The sequence below is a fragment of the Delphinapterus leucas genome, chromosome 12 (assembly GCF_059928025.1).
Source record: "Delphinapterus leucas isolate spDelLeu-1000000601 "Yukka" chromosome 12, BTC_Dleu_Yukka2, whole genome shotgun sequence".
Classification (NCBI taxonomy): domain Eukaryota; kingdom Metazoa; phylum Chordata; class Mammalia; order Artiodactyla; family Monodontidae; genus Delphinapterus; species Delphinapterus leucas.
In genome coordinates, this window is record NC_143140.1 from 64032686 (window position 1) to 64053789 (window position 21104).

Sequence of the window (21104 nt, forward strand, 5' to 3'; positions counted from 1 at the left end):
GATTGGTTTTCACATTACCACAATATAAACCACAGTGCAGCAAGAGCAAGCACTAAAATGCTTGGAAAGCAAAGGAAAGGAGAAGAAAGAGGAACAAATAGATAGTTACATTTCCTTCTGAAACTTTAAATTATTCCTTATCATAATAACATCTTCTAATGAACTCATAGTACACTTTAAGGCATTACCTAGTAATGTCTAATCATTTCTTAATGATGAAGAATGTGAATTGCTTCCCTCGCCTTAACATGAAGACAAGAATGAGGATGAATGATGCATGTCCCTAGAATGTGTTTCAAGATTCTTGGACAAAAGTAATGCACAATCTCTCAATAGTTGATTAATTCTCCTTGTTCTCAGTAGAATTCTCGGTAGAATTACTGAATACAAACTGGGTGATACAAGCAACCAAAAAGCTAAGATGCCCCAAGATTTCTCCCATTGAAATGAGCATTTTAAAGGAACAAGTAATGATTAAATCACTTTTTTTTTTTTTTTTTTAATTTGTGACAAGGCGACTGTCCGATGAAAGAGAGAAAATTGTAACTGACTGTTCGGAATTGGGCCACTCTCTGTGAGTCTCCTTATGAACTTGCCTTCCTGGGAAATTCCTTGTTCACTTTGGCCCTGGCTGGAGGGGGTAGTGACTTAAGGCAGAGATGACATGAAAGCCATAATTTTCTAAAGGTTATAGGAGATGCAACAGGAGACAGAACTGAGCTGCCTTGGTGCAACAAGGGGTGAACATTAAAAGAGGAGTAAAGATGGAAGAGAGTGGGGCTGCTTTCTCTGAAGCTTATCTGAACTCCTTTGGTTGAGAAATCAAGACTGGAAATCTCAAGATAAAAAGCTTGCTTGTGACAAAGCCAGTGCACATTGGCTTTAGTCAGAAAGATCATGGAAGAAGCTTTTTTGCAGCCAATCTGCTTCTCTTATACAGTATGCAGCTATGTGCAGAAAGAGCCCATGGAAACTTTCAAAGACATCTTAAGGAGTTTAAGAAATGATTACATGGAGGGAGGGGGTTCTAGTGTTTCATAGGAAACCCTTTCTAGCAGAGCCAAGTTACCCCATGCAATACTTTAGGCCAGAAGTGGAAAAAACAAAACAAAACAAACCAACTAGATGCCAAATCCAGATTCTAAGATGTGAGGCCAACTGGAATGGAAGGAAAATTCTTATTGCTATATTTATTAAATATGAAATTTGAGAAATCACAGACCCAGAAAAGCCAAGAAAACGTAGCAGGACCTCTGTCTGCAGGAGCAGTGAACACCAACTGAAGATGCCCAGGACCATCTCAGGAGTGAAAAAGGTATCAAGTATGGAAAATAAACCAGTTAAGGGTCGGTTTTCTTCCTGGGCATCTAGGTCTCAGATGCAGGGAGAGAACTCTGTCCCTTATGCCAGCTTATTTACCTTAAATGAAACAAATCATATTTAAAATGGAGTTGAACTCACTTCAAGTAGAGAAAAGATGCTCTGGAATTATTTCTGTGCCCTTTACAGTGCCCTATATACCCTGAGGAAGAGTTACTGCCAGAGATTTCCAGGTGGAAAACTTTTATGACATTGAAACCAATAACCCCAAATAAGACTGACAGCTGATCATATTGATCATAATACCACTAATAAAAATACAAGTTTTATTGAATACTATCAGGCAAAAATACACTGCTGAGCCCTTTTATATGGATTGACTTATTCTAGTAAGCTTCTAAGAAGTAAACATTTCTTTTATTCTCATTATACAAAGTAGAAAATGAGGCATAAGGAAGGAGCTTGTCTTACTTAGGTCACATTCGTTAACCCAGGTAGGCTGGCTCCAGTATCTATGTCACCTCTTCAAACAGTATTTAACTGCCTAAATTCCCCAAACCATTTAGCCCAGCATTCGAGGCCCTCTCTATACCACCTCTTACTTCTTCTGCTTACTAGTATCTCATTTATTTGTTTCTATGTAGCAGACTCCTTGTCAGAGCTGTCCATACTCACAGGCTTTGATTCTTCTGCAGCTGCTCTCTCAACGCCACTTTAATCAGTCTTTCATCCCTATCACTTTACCTAAACTGCACAGCAAGGTCAACAATGACCTTCACATAGGTAAGTCCAGGAGTCTCTTCCCAGCTTTTATTGCATCTGAGCCATAAGTAGCCTCTGACATCACCATCACCCCCTTTCCTCAATAGCTCTTCTTCACTTGGCTGCTGGCACATCACAATCTCTTGGTTATCTAAACGGTCTCTTCTTTTCAATCTTTTTCCTGGTTCCTTCTTTTTCTCACCTCTAATGTTGGGTAGCTCCAAAGCTCCACTCCTGGTTATGTTTTCTACTATATGCACACTCATTCCCTTGGTGATCTCACGCAAGCTCATGGTTCAAGTCCATTTACAAGCCGGTAACTCCAGCCCAGACCTCTCTCCTGAGTTTCTGCGCAGATAACTGCCTACTTGATATTGCTGCTTGAATGTCCAATAGGCACCTCAAATTCAATACATCCACGATGAACTCCTGAATCCCTCTTGCCTCAGAACACCTGATTTACCCTCTTCTTCCCTATTTCTGTTGTTTGAAACTCCATCCTTCCAACTGCTCACGTCAAAAATCTTGTGGTTATTCTCAATTGAAAATGCATCCTCCTTCTCTCTCCTACTAGAAACCCGGCAGGTTCTACCTTCAAAAATATATGCAGAGGGCTTCCCTGGTGGCGCAGTGGTTGAGAGTCCGCCTGCCGATGCAGGGGACACGGGTTCGTGCCCCGGTCTGGGAGGATCCCACCTGCCGCGGAGCGGCTGGGCCCGTGAGCCATGGCTGCTGAGCCTGTGTGTCCGGAGCCTGTGCTCCACAACGGGAGAGGCCACAACAGTGAGAGGCCCGCATACCGCAAAAAAAAAAAAAAAAAAAAAAAAATATATATATATATATATATATATATGCAGAATCTCATCACTTCTCATCACTCCACAGCTACTGCCCTCACCAACAGTGCCCTGTTTCACTCTCAAAAATGTTTTAATTTGAATAAATTATGGTCGCCCTGATACAAGGCCTCCATGGTCTCACACCCATGCTCACCCCGGTGTTCCCTCTCTGACCTCATCCATTACTTTCACAGGCTCTCACTCCACTCCGGCCATGATGGCATCCTTGCTAATCTTTGGTGAGCCAGGCACACTTCTGCCTTTGGGTCCTTGTTCTGGTTATACCCTGTCTGGAATGCTTTCTTCCAGATATCCATGTGGCAAGTTCCTTACTTCCTTCAAGTCTTCGCTCAGTTTTTAGATGTTCAGCGGGACCCCCTGTTTACTACTGGAATGGGCCTATCCCTCCATTATTTGTCACATTCCCTGCTCATCCTTTTTCTGTCTCCACTGTATTTCCATCCTTTCAACATACCATGGAATTTTATTTACAGTCATCCCTTTGTATCAGCGGGGGATTGGTTCCAGGACCCTGGCAGATACCAAAACCCATGGATGCTCAAGTGCCTTATATAAAATGGTGCAGTATTTGCATATAACCTACGCACATCCTCCCATATACTTGGAATCATCTCCAGATTACTTAAAATGCCTACTACAATAAAAATGCTATGTAAATAGTTGCCAGTGTGCAAATTTATTTTGCTTTTTGGAACTTCTGGATTCTTTTTTTTTCCAAATACATATTCGTTTAATACTGAAAGATTTACTGTAGATATTTTTGTTACACAATTATGTTACATATTATGATACATTTGCAACATTAACATATATGGAGACTGTTAAATCGTTTACTATTTCTTTTGCAAAAAGATAATCTCTTGAGGTTTTCCTACCTGTAATAACTGAATCTGTTCTCATTTGGATCAAATCTTCATCCTGTAGCTCTGAGTCACCGTCCACTGCTAAACGCGTCCACACTTGCCCATTAACCTTGCTTGGAGTACTTTATGTATGGAATATCTGAGCCTTTACTACTCAACTGTTTTATTACTAAGCCAGGACACGCCCTCTGCCTTACTGAGTAATTTCCCTCTGCAGCTGCAGTCCTCAGATGCTGAATAAAAGGCAGATTTCTCGTAGTTACCTCCCTGCCTTCTCCTGACTCAAACATCTAGAGGATTCATGAAAACATCCAAATATTTTTGATCCTTGAAACCTCTGGATATGGACGGCTGACTGTACTTATTAATTCATTTTATTTAATTATTTGTCTCCCTCCACTGGAACGTAAGAGCAGAGCTCTTCTCCTCACTGATGTACCTCAAGGGTAGAGCCTGTCTGGCACATACATGTAGGTATCCAATAAATATTTGTTGAATGAAGAAACAAGCACATATACACTAAAGACAGAGGTTATTATGTCCTCTTAGACATCTCTCTTTTTAATTTCCTGGTTCACTGTCTTCCTCTTATCATGATCCTTCTCCTTGAAATAGACATTGCCAAAACATTTAATTGTGTGGGACTTCCCTGGTGGTGTAGTGGTTAAGAATCTGCCTGCCAATGCAGGGGACACGGGTTTGAGCCCTGGTCCGGGAAGATCCCACATGCCTCAGAGCAACTAGGCCCGTGCACCACAACTACTGAGCCTGTGCTCTAGAGCCCGCAAGCCACAACTACTGAGCCCACGCTCCAAAACTACTGAAGCCCGTGCGCCTAGAGCCGGTGATCCGTAACAAGAGAAGCCACTGCGATGAGAAGCCCGTGCAACGAAGAGTAATCTCCGCTCACTGCAACTAGAGAAAGCCCGTCCGTGCAGCAACGAAGACCCAATGTAGCCAAAAGTTAATTAATTAATTAATTAATTTTAAAAAACGTTTAATTGTGACTCTGAAAACCCTCCTCCCACCCTCTCTCTCCACTCAACAAGTTAAGGATAAAAGCAGACTAACAGACTGAACATAGAAACCTTGGAATTATTATTTACGATTTTCACAATCAGTGATCTGAGAGAGATCCATGCTGTTCTTACCTAATTGTCTTGCAGATGCCTGGCACTGAGTCTTAACCGCATACTCTGAACTCAGGTTCTCTTTCAAAACTTCCAAGTTTAGCTGCGAAGGAATTCCTGACCAATAGTGCCACCTACTGATCAATAGGTGAGAAATCAGGACAGTGAGGAAGAAAGTACAAACCAGTCTAATCTGAAAAGTAGGAAAAGATAGTAATGAAAAATCCCATAAAGTCAGTAAAATAAACTGCTTTTCCCAAAGAGTGCTAGCAAGGAGTTTACACCGAATTCTATAGCAGCAGTAAGCAAATATTGTGCAATTGTAAAGACTCATAATAACCCCCTTCAGGAAAGAGGAAGCACTTCCAAAACATTAACAGGGCAACCAGTTTTCTATAAATACCAGCTCTCTGTTTTTCACCAGCAACTTAAGAATTAGGATATTTGAGAGGCAAAGCAAATATATTTGTTGTTTTTATTTTCCCTCACATACAAACGAATAAAAACTAATCTACCCAGAGATTTAAAATTCACTAGAAAAAAAATTACAGAAAAGGCATTTGGGAAAATGCAAGGGCATTTATATTTAAGACTATACACTATAAAGTTTCTCCTCTTTTATAAGCATAGATAGACATTTTTCTTGGTTATTTAAATGCAGTACTTACTGTTCAATGTCAATGAACGCAGGTCATGAGTTCTAAGAAGGACTCGAATAAAGTGGCATTTTCATGTTTATTTACCAAGATCTGCTACTTTTTCATTATCAAAAGCCTCTTGTGTCTCCCCACTCCCTGCCGTGAGTAGTAAATGTGGTGACAATTAGTTGACACATGCTTTAGGCAGCCATTTATCTAAATCATATTCACCCCTTTTATTTAATAAGTTGGGCACCCCTAAAATGCTTTAAGCACTTGATTTTGCTTTTATATTGTTAACTGTCTTCGTTAAATGAAAATATTAATAAAACATTTTACTAATAGAAATTAATATATACTGTCAAAATCAGAAATAGAATACAGTGTGTTTTGAAAAATCCTAAAGAATAGAAATTTGCATAAGGGAAAAAAAAGAAAGGAAACAAGTTTAAATCTCCCACGTGCCTTCCCACTTTAAAAATTACACAGGAACAATAAATAGGAACAGTAAAAGTAGAAATGGCTTTTAACAAAAACAAAAATGGTCCATTATTATACTCATGAACGGATAGGGTTAAAAGTAATAATTCCAAGAGAAGATAATGTAGAAAAATGCATTTAATTATAAAAATTTTTTAAATAAAAAAGCAATGGCACAAATCACCACAAAGATATTTAAGTGATCATATCCACAGGCTGCTCTTATCATTCAAATTTGCGACTGTTCTCCTTAGCAGCATTTTTCCCTCCTAATTAGAGTGACATCAAGAGCTTCTGCGAATGTGCAATGTTTCCTAAAGTCCTAATAAAAGTATCATAAACACAGTTGTGCAATATTTATTTACATCATCTTTTATTTACTACACTCTAAACTCAAAAAATATTGAACATTTCTCTGTCACTTCATTCCTCTTATTTACAGTACAGAGGCTCATCTCTTTTCACAATATGGTTTGTGCATTAAAATCCCTGGGAATAGTCCTTTCCACCGCATTTTAATAAATTTGCTCTGATTATTTAAAATAAGGACACAAACAAAAGCTTGTTCATATGACTGTGTCATACCCAGAAGAATAACTCTTACTGTTGACTTATTTATGAGTTAAAAAAAAAAAAATTCCTCTTTCAGCAGAATACATTCTCAACAATTACTGGATCATACAATCATGCATATTTGTACTGTTAATATGACAACAGGTAAAGCCAGCTATGACTTTTTAAGTTTCATTTAGAAGACTACAGCATACGTGAAGTGATCTGGCTTTCACTCTCTTGTTATCCATAATCCAGTTATTCCACGTGGATATTTTTTATTTATTCTGAGTATGTAAGTCTTAAATGGTGCAGTAATAATTGGCAGTTTCTGACAGTTCTATTTTCTTGACAGTGGATACAGTTCTGTGCACATATGTCAGATAAACTGAAAAAAAATGCAAATCACTTCATGTGGTACAGCAGGAAGAAGTGGGATGCTATTGTTTGAACAAATGATTCAAAGAGATAAATGTTAACGTTCAATAGAGACAGGAATACTGTTGAATTCAGTCTGGTTTAAGAGGTACTGCCCTTGCAACTTGCCATACCTGGTATTTGTTACCTTTTTGGTTGAAAAGTAAAACCATTTGGGGGAAGGCAGATGTCAGGAGGAGAGAAAGGTGAAAAAGCATATATTACTGTATGTATTATTTTAGGAGAAAAAAAGAGAGGGAAGAGAGTATATTTTCACATTTAAAAAAAATGATGTCACTTCTGGACACATTCCACAGAGTGTATGAAAATAGCCTCCAACCTAAATAAGCCCCTTTCTTCTCACTCCAGAGATGTTTTCTAATAATAATATGAATAAAAATAATTAACATAATCTGGCAGCAGCACAAATCTATAACTTTTTAAAGCTTGAGTGTGTCACTATTCAAGAGTCAGGTACATTTGAATAATAAAAGTGTCCCACTGTTTCTTTTATTTACACTCTTGACCCAGCAAATATGACTAAGGGAGTCCTTGCGGTTATTTGCAGCGTTAAGACTTCTATGATGGCTTTGACTTTATAACCCATTCAGCATTGGGGTTGAGCTGATATAAATCCTTCATGTAAGTGTCGTCATCGAGGCAGCGTTCCCCTAGTAAAGAGATGTTGCATCAGTTTAATACAGCGGGGAGATAGGGGTGCAATTTTAACTTTAAGCCTAGTGCTTTAACTCAAGTCTTACTCTTCGAAATAGTTCTCATTTTTTCCTGTCTCCCATATATTATAAGGCTTGGCCAAATATTGGAAAAGTCGACTGAGTAGATCTCTAAATGTGCAGGTTTCAAATTAATTTAGCAAGTTGAAAATTCTGTGATGGGCTTTTAAATGGCTCCTTAAAAGCTTATTCACCTTTATTAAGAGTGGCAACAGTTTTGAATTGACCTAAGTAAGAAACCATGCTTAATTCCCAATATCTAATAGCAAAATGCAAAATCAAGTATACTAATACTTAATCTTTTTTTTCTAATAATCTTGATTAATACAGGTAACAATACAGAGTTCTAGTGGAGTTGTGGTTTATTTAAATTTTTAGGAGTCCTCACATTCTTGTATTCAACTTTCAATATTTACTAAAATTTTTAAGTCCTAGAAGAAAATTCTAAAAACTTATCTTAAAATATTTTCAATTACTCTTTTGAATTAAACACCATTTCATTTATTTGTTGACAATTTCACTCTTACCTTTTTAAAGGTCAAAATAAGAGAAAACGTTTATGTTGAATTTTAATAAGAAGATGAGTACAACCCATTGATAATTACACGTGGGAAAATAAAATATGAGACATGGTCAAAACGAATCCATTTATCTTATTTCTATTTCATAAGCTAACAATATGTTTATGTATGCATATGTATATTATTTAGTAGGCAATCAACAATGGCAAAAATAACTTCTGCTTTCGCTAAATATATCTAGTACTGTACCATAATAAAAGTGTCATCTTGGTCTTAAATGAGCTCAATTACTTCCTTTATCAAGATGTGCCATCAGTGTATAAAAAAGTTTTGAAAAACTGCATTAACAATTTTAGAAGTTATTCCTACTTTAGAGAACCTGCCTTTGGCTCAGGTTCCACATAGATGGGCATTTGTACAAAGAAGCTCTAAGGAGCCAGAACAGAAAGGTGAGACCACTAAAAAAAAATCCACAATATTCATCAACTATCTACAGCTTGCTATATTTTACTTCTAATTTCTTTTTCTCTCCCAAAGACATAAATAATAACCACTGGCAATGTCAAATCAGCATATGGAATGCAAGATTTAAAAAATGTGCTTACCGGGACTTCCCTGGTGGTGCAGTGGTTAAGAATCCACCTGCCAGTGCAGGGGACACAGGTTCAATCCCTGGTCCAGGAAGATCCCACACGCCGCGGAGCAACTAAGCCCGTGCACCACAGCTACTGAAGCCCGTGAGCTTTAGGGCCTGCGTGCAGCAACTACTGAGCCCACATGCTGCAACTACCGAAGCCCAGGCACCTAGAGCGCATGCTCCACAACAAGAGAAGCCACTGCAATGAGAAGCCCGCGCACCGCAACGAAGAGTAGCCCCTGCTCGCCGCAACTAGAGAAAGCCCGCACACAGCAACGAAGATCCAATGCAGCCAAAAATAATAAAATAATAAGTAAATAAATAAATAGCAACAACAAAAAAGCACTTACCAATATTTCCTCCAATTTCATACAAAAAAACTTCCCCATTCTTGAGAGTCTGGGCAACCCCACTACTAGGGATAAAACAAACTTATTAGTTGCATCATCAGACAGCTTGCAAGTAAATCACTTTAATGTCCTTGGGGAATTCTAGCTTGTATGGAAAATTCATAACTTAGACATACTGTAATTATCTACACGTTTGTATTTTCCCATCTGTTAAATGTGCTGAATAGGTAATAAAAATGTCACGCCTGTAAATTAAAATAAACAAATGGAACTGTACATCTGAAGGTGAAATAATAAATCAGTATCTAAATTTGTAAAGTTAAAAAGAAAAGTAACAACATTTTAGCTGCCAATAAAATTGTTAATATGGTCATCTATTTTGCATAGGGACCAAAAAGGTCCTCATAAAACTCTAAGAAGTAACGTTTCCACCTTAATTTTCACATTGTATTTATTCAATAGGTATTTATCACGGATTTGCTGTGCTGACCACTCTAACAGTCTGCAAGATGAATATAAGGACTAGGACATGGTTCATAAACCTCCCTGTGCTGACCGTCCAAATACGGGAGGTACATACACTCAAAACAGAAGCAAATACTCATTATGAAGACTTTACAAGTAGGATGCACGTACAGGTTTATACTCTTCAAAGAATAAACTCTCCAGAGCATTAGGTTCAAACAATAAAAATGGGTAAAATTCAGTGGTTTACAAAAATCTCTATATCTGGGAAACCTGCTAAAAATCAGATCCAGGGCTCTAGAAACTCTGATTTAATATGTCTACATGAAGCCCGAGAATGTGGTTTTTAAATGCTCTCTAGTGGGACTCTGATGCTCAGAAAGATTTGTGAACCACTGACAGAAGACCCTGAGGACACACTCCCTGGAACTGAGAAGAGAAAACCAGGTCTGACTTTTATCCAAACCGTTAGAAAAAAAGAGTACGTAGAGGCTTTCCTAACCAACCATTTAATGGCTCATCTGGTTATCCAGCTCCATCCACTCTGCTGTCCATGACACACTGACTGCTCAGGGCTATGGGAGTCCTCATGCTTAAGATCTGCCCTGCTAAGCTGTATCCTGACCAAGAGACGATTCACTTTGTTTTCAAACTGGCGTATGCTTATTTTTGAAATTAAATAATGTAATAATTATATTTTCATTTTTAATATAGTACATAACCCAATAAACTATGAGTATAAAAAGAGTCATTATTCCATGAAAACCAAGTGGAATGTTTTGGCAGACTAAAAAAAAATTCTAGTCAGATATTGTTCTCCGATTTTGCTTCTTGAGTATCTATGTTCTTATGCCACTTTAAAGAAACCTGAACTGGATTTCCTGGTACACATGAGCTTTCACTTAATACTAATCAACAAATCCATACAGAAAAGACAACAGTCGTTATCAAAGACTGGTGAAGACATTGGGTGCTTATTTTATGTCATTCATGTGTTCTTGGCTTCAGTAGAGGAAGAAGGGGAAGAAAAGGATGGAGGGAAGTAGGGTTTCCCACTGTCACTATACAAGTGGAATGCAAATGGGAGGAGGGGAAAGTGGTGAAAGAAGATACGTATAAACACTTACTGAGAATTTCACTTATTAGATGGCCCAGACAGATAATGCTATGTGCTTCACGGTCATTTTCCCAGTTAATTATCACAAGGCTATAATGTAGGCCCACTTTTACAATGAGGAATCTGAGACTTATAGAGATTATAAAAACTAGCCTAAGATGATTCAGGAAAAGCTGGTATTTGGATCCAGATCATCTGCTTCTGGCATCCCCAAGCATAAAGGAAAGGGCTGAGGACTGGGGGGAAAGGGCAAATGGACCAAGATGCTTACCAGACTTCCCTCTGGGTGAAGCAGGATGGCAAGAAGGGGGGAGGTAGAAGAAGGGATTCCACTTAAGGGGGTAGCAAAGCACCACAAGCAGAAAATCCAAATATGCAAATGGCAACTGTCACAAAACTGGTGCTTTCTTATAAGAGTATGCCTACTATTATCCCACTCTACCTAAATATTGAAGTCAGAGCGGAATATATCATACAACTTCAGAGTCACACCTTGTATCATCTACAAGTAGAGGAACACAAGTACAGATTAAATTGAGCACTTGGGTCCTGCAAGTAAATGCTGTGTAAATTAAACCATGTCTAGCCTGGAAGAGCTGCTTATATCTGAAGTCTGGCCAGATCTTCAAGTACACCCTTTGTGGACTGACTCCCTTGAAGTGGAGAGAACTTTTAGGGAGCAAAGACATCCAAGACGTTCCAACTGCTCCCAGAACTTAATCCCCCAAAATTCCAACTGGCCCAGGACTTTAATCCCCCCAAAGTCCATCTAGTCCCAGACTCTGCACCAATGGCCCCCAGATTCATGATAGCCTCTAGGCGCTCGAGCCAGTATGGAGAGGGGTTAAAGGACCTCCTTCGGGGACAGAAACCACAGATTTAGAACTCAGCTCTACTCCACCACCTATGTAACGCATGACCTTGCAAAGTCTTGGTTTTCTTATCAGTGTAACAGAAGTAAGATAATACTTCCTTCAGAGCATGGTTGAGAGGGAAGTTTATGCTGTCTTACTGAAAGCCCAGAATTAGCACTAAGACACTCTTTTATTTCATCACCATCTGTTAACTGCACGGGCTCATCTCTTCTCCCAATTTACAAACCCTGAGGGAAGACAGTTTAAAGTATTTTTTTATAACCTTTCCAACATCTAGCAGAGAGCCATAGACAGAGCAGACACGTATTAAATACATGTGGTTCTGTATTAAAATTGGAGAAGTTCTGGCAGAAAAGTTGAATGTTAGACTGAGGAGATGAAATTCTATGGGAGACAGAGTAGACAGAAGCTAAGAGGCCAACGTCCCTGATGTCCCTGTCTTTAAAAGAAAAAAAAAATTAGATTTGTTTATTTCAATGAGTGGAAATGAGCGGGGGAAGCATTAAAATATAATTTTAGCTAAAAATAAGAATTTGAACACTGAAATGCCTATACCCTGTTCGAACCCCTAAAATTCAAGAAAAGATATCGCAAAATGTCTCTGAAAGCGTACATGGGAGGGATGCCAATGACCTTCAGAGGACTACTCCTGCCCCACCAGCTGCACACAGAGGGGAAGGCTTGGTCGTTCCTACTGAGGATAGTATGCTTTGTCCTACTGACTTCAGAGCTCCAGGGACCGGCTGTCCCCTCTCAAGTCTTTATACCTTCTGTTTTAAAATTTAAGCATTTCTTTGTATTCATTATATTTCCTAGAAGAAGTTGTACCTTTTTTTTTTTTAATCCCACTGTATCCTAATTAGTGATTTTCCTAACAGCCTACACACAGTAATTAACCTCCAATCACCATATTCTGGAGAGAATATTGAGTGGCGTCATGTACCAAGCCCACAGCGGGCACAGTGAAGGAGTGCGCAGACCTCCTGCTCGAAACAGGCTCCACTTGAACACAAACTACACCCAATGAACTCAACTCATTCCAACAGTCTAATTGTTAAGTCTGCTTTTGTTTTCTGCCGGGAAGACAACATTAATAAGCCCTCACACCAGCCATAGTTTAAAAAAAAAAAAAAAAAAGAGGGGAGGGAAAGAGAGAGCAAGTGAATTATACCATGGAATAATTAAAACAAAACAGGCCTCTACCTTTCTTGGCTGAGAAACCTGGCAAGTACATCACTGGCTCTGAGTTCTTCAGTTAGCTGTATTGCCATGGAAACTTTCGAAAGATGGGGAGCTTGCACTCGAATCACTCCCTGAGGAACGTCAGCCTGCAAAGCAATAATGACACTGGAACAAAGCTGGCAGCAGCTGGAACATGTAACTCTGTACAGTGCATTATACGGTAAGTGTGCTTAACTACTACGCATTTTACTTCACTATATAAAAACCTTAACTACTATATAATGTAATTTGCTAAATTACATCAAACCTCAAATATCCTCTTAATGGTGATAGGAGAACTTCATAATGCCTGTGCAGTAATGCTTAATTATTCTTAAAGATGTAAAGAATGACAGCAATAACCATTACTGCCATATTAAGTGCTGATTTCTGAGTGTTATCTACTAGAGGGTGCTTCTTCATGTAGCAATTTATGAAATTGAATCAGAAAGAAGTTACTTTGCATGCTATTGCAATGTAAGCATTTTAAAAAACATTTCTGCACATTCACAAAATTTCACAAAAATTTTTGTCCCTGAGAGTATTAAAATAAATGAAACATACTTTTCTAATACATTTTTATTGTGTCTGCTCCTCACTTGGCTGACGAGCATACACTGTGACCGCATACTTTGAACTTGAGATGACCCATTCTAAATCCTTTGCCCACAGACGTTAAGAACATTTTATGTATTTGGAAGGTTATCAGAGAAAGATTTTGAGGATTGTAATATCAAAATATCTACAATGGCATTCAAAATATTAGGCTTAATTAAGTCCTAACCCTTCTGCTAAAATAAATACTAATTTATTATTTATAACCATATGTTCTTGAACAGATCTTAGACCAAACAGCACGCACAAATTATGTTTAAACATAATGCTTTAAACACTACAAACACCCTGTTTAATTCAACCAAAATTTACTAAGCATCTACTGAGTACCAGGCATTGTGCTAAGTCTACTTACCTAGTAAATAAATAAGACACAAGTCCTTCGCTGCACATTATTTTTGTGCTCATAATATCATTTTTAAATGTATATGGTCTTGAATTTTTTTTAAAACAAAGTATAAATATATCACAGATGGAATTAACGTGATTCTTTTCAACGATTAACAAAAATAAGATGATTTTTAGATCGGGCTGCATAAAAACGCAGGTGCCCCCAAAAGATATGACTGCTTCTCAGTAACATCTGAGATGTAGTGCGGGAATAACAAAGAAAAGCGATACTGCATAGGACTATCAAGGGAGAAAAGGGGCTTCCCTGGTGGCGCAGTGGTTGAGAGTCCGCCTGCCGATGCAGGGGACACAGGTTTGTGCCCCGGTCCGGGAAGATCCCACATGCCGCGGAGCGGCTGGGCCGGTGAGCCATGGCCGCTGAGCCTGCGCGTCGGAACGACAATGGCTTCGTTCCTTGAAGGCTACAAACACACACTCAACCTGTAGAGACAGCCTGCGCCCTCACCTGACCACTCGGTGAAGCCCCAAAGGGTGCATTCACTCCAAGCCAAAGACAAAGCATGTGGTACTGCCCGCTCACCATCCTGCTAGACTAGACGAGGGACTGCATTCCTAGCAGCCTTGTATGACTCCTCTCCCTGGGGATACTGAGCTCAAGCCAATCCCTAAAGGACGTCCTGATTCCCAACCTGTGCCCGGACCCCTCAATTCCTGCTCTATCTCTTCCATCCAGCCTGGACCCTTGGCTTGGTTTGTTGACTTCCAATTTCTGGGGCTTGTAGTTTGGCCTGATACCTTACCTAGTCTCTGACCTCCACCTCGCCTCTAGTTTACAGGTCTAATTTGCCTTTTCCCTTGATTCTAAGACAGATTTTATTTTCATTTGTAGCATTTTGAAAAATGAGCTGCTTCACGTGGTAGTGTTGTTACCTTTTTCCAAAGTAGTTATTCAATCAATGAAGTATCTTATAACTCAGGGATTACGCTACATGCACTTCTCCCTTGGGGTTCATCTCTAGCTTATATCCTGCTGTGGCCATTCTGCCTGCTGTCCTGGCCTCAACTGTTTCCTCATAGGAGGTGAAAAACAATAAGCTGGGCCTGACAACTCGAACGGTGGAGCGAAAATTGTTATAGCAACAGTTGAAGCACTGAGTCTGTATTGATAAAATCCAATCCATCTTGCCTACTCAGGGAAACAAGTACCAGCATTTTGGATTCTGTTAGTCTATTGTTATAACTGTATTATAGGAGGGTCCTAAACAGCAGGTTGGGGTTTGCAGATCGACATCTACTTTATGCTGATTTAAACGTTAGGAAATTCTGCTCAAGTCATAGTGCCAAATATCCTTACATAGAGGCTTTCTTTGGTGAAAGTAATAGCAGCAAAAACTGTTTCCATAATTACATCTTATACAACCCTAGAATATCAAAAACGGCAGGCAAACGTATGCTGACATTTAAAGTGAAGTAAGTTGATATGATTAAGTTTTTATATATAGAAGGTCTACAATAAATGAGTTATAAAGCAAAATGATCCAGAAAAATAATATGTTGCTTTAAAGAGTTCAGGAATATAGCAACCTTCCTCTGCTCCCTGCCTCCCCCACTATTCCTTGTGGCATATTCCATTCTTTGGATAAAAAAGGACAGTCAAAATTCACTACAAACACCATGCTTTCCTATCTTGACGTATGTTCTCCTCCCCTTCTGAAATATCCCCTGCTACCTATCCATTTTTCAAGGCCCAGCTCACACACCTCAAACCGCATGAAACACTCCGTGGAGGGTTTCTGACTCCATAGAATCAAGAGGAATTTCCTCTTTCCACTGAATCTCTTTTATGATGGAGATCCTAATACATGACACCTGTATTCTAGTTACATGCCACATATCTGAGTGACATCTGTAGCCATCTATCAATGTTTACTGATTACATGAGTCACTCAAAAATATTTCTCACTGGGGACTTCCCTGGCGGTCCAGTGGTTAAGACTCTGCACTCCCAATGCCAGGGGCATGGGTTCAATCCCAGGTTGGGGAACTAGATCCTGCATGCTGCACGGCACAGCCAAAAAAAAAAAAAAAAAATATATATATATATATATATATATATATATATATAATTTCTCTCTAAAAATGGTATGCTAATAAAAGTAAAATTTCTCCAGAATAAAATAAACTATACCAATGAGTATTTTCCTTAATAGCAGAAAATAGTCTTAGGAATATTGTCTAAAAGAAACAAGTTAAGTTGCTTCTATCTACCACATGGTACTACTACTCTCCCCTTGCTACTGGGAAAAGACAGGGAGGGAAAGAGAACAGAAGAAAGGAATTAAAGATGCTACAAGGGATAATTCAGTCATTTGGTCCTGCAGAGAGTAACCAACATTAGCATGCACCTGCTTGGGGATGCAGCCACTTTTCCCCCAAGGCATCTCATGAACAACTAAAGACCCCTAACAATATGACCATGGCCTGTACTTTCTAAATGAGGTCAGGGATCATACTTTGGAGAGTATGGCCATAATTTCTTATAAAACCTAACATTGAAATCAGGGTGGTGTCAGGGGTTGTACCCGATAGCACCACATCTGACACAGGAATCCAGTCTCTCTGATTGTTAGTTTAGAAGGAAGAGGCCCAGGTACCAGCTTCTGAGGGCACTTGAGAGTTCTCATGCGTATGTGAAAAGTCAGGTCATTGCTGTATTTTGGCTTTTGCCAGCATATGGGGAGTGGCGTGTGTACAGGTTTCTTATGGCTATGAAATTAAACATTTCCCACACCCTTCCCCTCAGTGCATGTGTATGTGTTTGTGTGTGTGTGTGTGAGAAACAGTAACAATTCTCAGAGTGTTTATTTCTGTGGTAATACATCCCATCTAAATTCTCACAACAATAAAAAGATTAACAGACTGACTCAACTTGAATCTACCCTGCCTTTTGCCGTTGGAGGAGAAATTAGTTTAACTGGTAACGTGTAATGGTTAAAGATGAAGCGTTTAGAAGTTGTTTCTGTAAAGTTTTCCCTGGATTTCTTGACAAGGGTGGCCAAATGATATTTACTAAAGATGATAAACAATAAATGATGTCAAAGCTCTCATTTAAATAGTGTATGACAACTACTATTAAGCTCCAGGATCATGGTGTATCAAATACTAAAGCTATTAGTATGCTAATTACACTGAGCTGCCAAGCTTTGAATAGACACAACATGCCTGATCATTAAGCCAAACCGTCTGTTCTTAGCTTGAGCCATAAAAATAACTAAGTCTGTGAGTAGTATAATCTTTGTAACCTTCCTATTTCACTTTTTTTTTTTTTTTGCCTTAACAGCTGTGACTCTGTCCCTTACTTTTAAATTTCTTTGGTGTGCTTGGGAGCTGAAGTTTTATGATGTACAGCAGGACTGGAGAAGAGCAGTATCTGACTAACATGCCATTAAAAATTAGTCACAAAGGATTTTACAACTTACAAAATGTTAGTTAATTTCTTATGCATGCAAAGACTGTTAAAATAGAGAAAATGATCTCATACGGCCCTCACATGTTTTACACATTGAACTAAAGTGTATTTTTAAAAATAGGATTTTAGTTCTTACTATCTGGTAAAATAAACAATGATTTTAGTATTTTCTCAAAAGGTGTAGATAAATACTGTGTTACTCATATTTTTACACTCTAGAGGCCATAAATTTAATGTCAGACCCTCAGGAGAAATGTTAATTTCTTCTTTTAAATTAAAAGCTAATTTAAATGTAAAGCTGACATTTTTTAATACTACAAAAAAACCTTTTATCTTCAAAAGGGCAAATTGGACATATAACTTTCTCAAATAAAGGCCAGATATAACACACATTTTAGAAAATTTAACAAGGACATTTTAGCAGGGTATCTTAAACTAAAATGGCATATTCATCACTTGGACGTGGAGATACAGAAGTCGTTCTCTGTTGTCTTGAACTGTCTGCTCTGACTATAACTGGGCTTTTGTTATCCAAATGCTTAAACTTTTACCCAACTTACAGATTCAGAGAATTTTAAAGAAGGGCCTGAAGTAACTTCCAAAATTAATAATCACTTAATTGATAATGAAATAAGTTGTGCTATTTTTCTCTTTTAATATGGTATTTAAGTACTATAAAAAAAATCAGAGAATGTCTGAAAAAGAAACAAGATTTTGTGCTTGATATTGTAATTTGATTTTCCACGTGAGTCCCCAACTAGATCCAGACACTGTTTCCAGACCTAAAGCAGATGCTTGAAACTGTACCTGCGACAATGCTCTGGGTCAGAGCTGTTAAGTGAAACCAGAGATGGAATTCTAAACAGAGCTGTGACTAGACACACAACTTCGTCCACAAACGACCCAGAGTCTACACCGCACTGCTGCCAACTCCAGGATTCTTCTGGAGAATGGCAGAAGATGAGAGAAACAGATTTCTTTTCCATGTCCAAAACCCTAAAAATGTTACCAGATCATTTTGGAACTCTTAGCAAGTCCTGTAAGCTCTCTAAAGCTCAAGCTCTGGACTGTTAATTAAGGGTGTGACCAGCAGATCATCCTGAGTTAACACTGAAGCTCACCTTAGGAAGAGAGAACTTTTGTTCCCTCTACAATGAGGGCAGATGTGGTGAGCAGCCTGGCTTATTTCACAGAATCTCACAGAGCCCCATTTTGTGCTCACGCTCTCTCATAAATGTACAGCTTCCTTTTACTTTCAGAGGTAAGCTTAAATGACAGAAGAAGACTCACCCAGATCTAAGTCCACAATGGACTTGAAACCTGCATGATTCAGCAATTCATAACCAGATGCTCATCAAAGCTGCCCTAGATCCTTTTTAGACAGGGATGCAGTCTGAGGTAATTACGGGTGAAATGATGAAAGGTCTGTGATTTCCTTAAAAATACTAAAAGGAAAAAAGGTGTGGAAGACAAGATGAAACAGGATTAAAAAAATATGGGTGATTGCTGGTGATGGGTTTATGGAGGTTCATATACTATTCTATCTTTGTGTATGTTAGAAAACTTCCATAATAAAATTAAATATATGTGCACACAAACACATATACAGCAAATGGGGGAAAAATTACCCTGACAGTTTTTATACTATACACATGTGCAGGTACTGCTCTGGGAGATTCTGATTCAGTGGGTCTGGGAAGCAGCACAGGCATGGTTTTTTGCTTTTTGTTTTTTTAAAATAATACCACAGAAGCCCCTATTGTATACTTCTGGTTAAACACCATTAATCTGGTCTTACTCTCATTTTATAGAAGAAACTGAGACCCAGAGAGAGAAAATGATTTGCCATTAATGTCTCGTTAATGGCAAAGCTAGGGCTATATCAAGCCAAATGACTCCCGGTGTTTGATGTCGTATGTGTATGTATGTATGTATGTATGTATGTATGTGTGTGTGTGTGTGTGATATCATTCCCAACTACAAGTTGAAGGCTATCAGAAAATGGTTATTTTCAAATAGTCTACAATTATGTTATTTTTCACTAAGTGTTTCCTCTTGCTGTAATTAATAGATGTCTCATTAGTACTTAAGAAATTCACACTTGTACCAAATAATTAATATGCTGCAGTCATTATAAACATTGGTCTTGTTAAGTAGATTGTGCCCCTTACAACCTGATTCAAACTATTAATTTACCTAGTCAAGCATGTCTTAATAACATGAATGCCCAATTATATACAGTTAACATTAATAGCATACAGAGGGCTTTAAAAAAATATTGCCTTGATGAATTCTCATGATCTATAATCTCTTGTCTTTCACATTTCAATCCCCAGAAAGCATGGTTTCTTCCATCAATAGTCACAGACAATGCTTTGGAGAAAGTCACAACTAACCTTTCAAATGCAAAATCTAGAGGACCTCTTATCCAAGGCTAACCTTACTCAACCTCTCTGTAGCATTTGGTACTACTGATCAAGCTCCATTACTTTATTCTTCCCCCAGGGGGCTAAGACACTACAGTCTTCAACTTTCTCTTACTTCCTATTATTTCTTGCCCTATTCTACCAGTTCCATTTCCATGGCCCACTACTTAAATATTGGTGTTTTTGCCTTTTTGATTTCTTACCCCATATATCCACTTGTGTAACAGGAACCAGTCTGTGCCTTCGACTACAATCTCTATGTTGGTCCCAAATGCACACCTCCAGCTCTGGCCACCCTCTGAGCTTCAGGCCCACATAGCCAACTTTCACAAAGGCATGTCAACCCCAAATGCCAAAAACTGACTACCTCATCAAAGTCTGTTCCTTTTGTTGGATGTTTTATCTTGATGATAAAATCACCCAAGGTAAAATCAGCAAGTCATTCTAGATTCCTTCTCCTTGCACATTCCTTACATCTAATCAGTTTCACCCTCTCACTGATAGGGGTCTTACTGGCTCACATTCAACACTTCTTTCCATTCCCATTGCTGGGCCTTAGCTCAACCCAGAACTGTTTTTAAAGCTATATATTAAACATATCTAATAATGGCAGTAATACATGTTCAATTTTATTACTATACATAAGCCCAGGATTTGGGGATGGAGTTTTTCTGTGCTCTATGGGGAAAGAGAGGATAACAGTAGAGAGACCTGGATTTAAAGTCATATAGACTTGGTTTCAAATTACAGCTCCACCACTTCCTATCTAGATAACCTTAAGTAAGTTACTTAACATTGGTGAGCCTCACTTTCCTGATCTGTAAAAAATAAAAATAAAAAAAAATGAGACTATTTTAATAATAAACTCCAACTAAACTACTATGAATATTAAATAAAATGTTGGTAAAATGTTTAGCAGCATACCTGACCTCTGGTGAGCATTCAAAATAACGATAATTATTACCCCTTACAAATACAGCGAGGAACTGTTCACTGATTTGTAACTTCTTCTTTCAACATATTACAAATATCTTCCAATGCCAATATATACACTTGTCCATTTTCATGGTATTTCATTATATAGATATGCCATAACATATTTAACTAACCACCTCTTTCCCTTTGGATTATTTCTAATTTTGGCCAGTATACAGAAAATGGCAATGAACTTAAGCATAACTATTTGCATGCTCGTCTGATTATCCCCTCTGAAGGAATTTCTAAGTCCCATGAGGAGCATGGTTTTCAAGATTTTGCCACATGCCAACTGCTCTCCAGAGGGATTCTACCAGTTTATATAT

The 21104-nt window shown here is 38.5% G+C and overlaps 1 protein-coding gene across 2 annotated transcripts in view; it reads right to left on the reverse strand.

Annotated features, from left to right (window-relative positions):
• Nucleotides 1–246: 246 nt before the first annotated feature.
• Nucleotides 247–21104, reverse strand: part of ARHGAP18 (Rho GTPase activating protein 18) — a 137028-nt gene continuing 116170 nt past the window's right edge. The window contains exons 13-15 of one of the 2 annotated variants that reach the window (XM_022556412.2): nucleotides 12925–13049; nucleotides 9265–9326; nucleotides 247–7693 (exon numbers count right to left, since the gene is read on the reverse strand). In XM_022556412.2, coding sequence (XP_022412120.1) covers nucleotides 7602–7693; nucleotides 9265–9326; nucleotides 12925–13049 — 279 coding nt within the window. In that variant the 3' untranslated portion in view covers nucleotides 247–7601. Of the gene's footprint in view, nucleotides 7694–9264; nucleotides 9330–12924; nucleotides 13050–21104 lie in introns of both variants that reach the window. The other variant, XM_022556405.2, reaches the window with a different exon arrangement.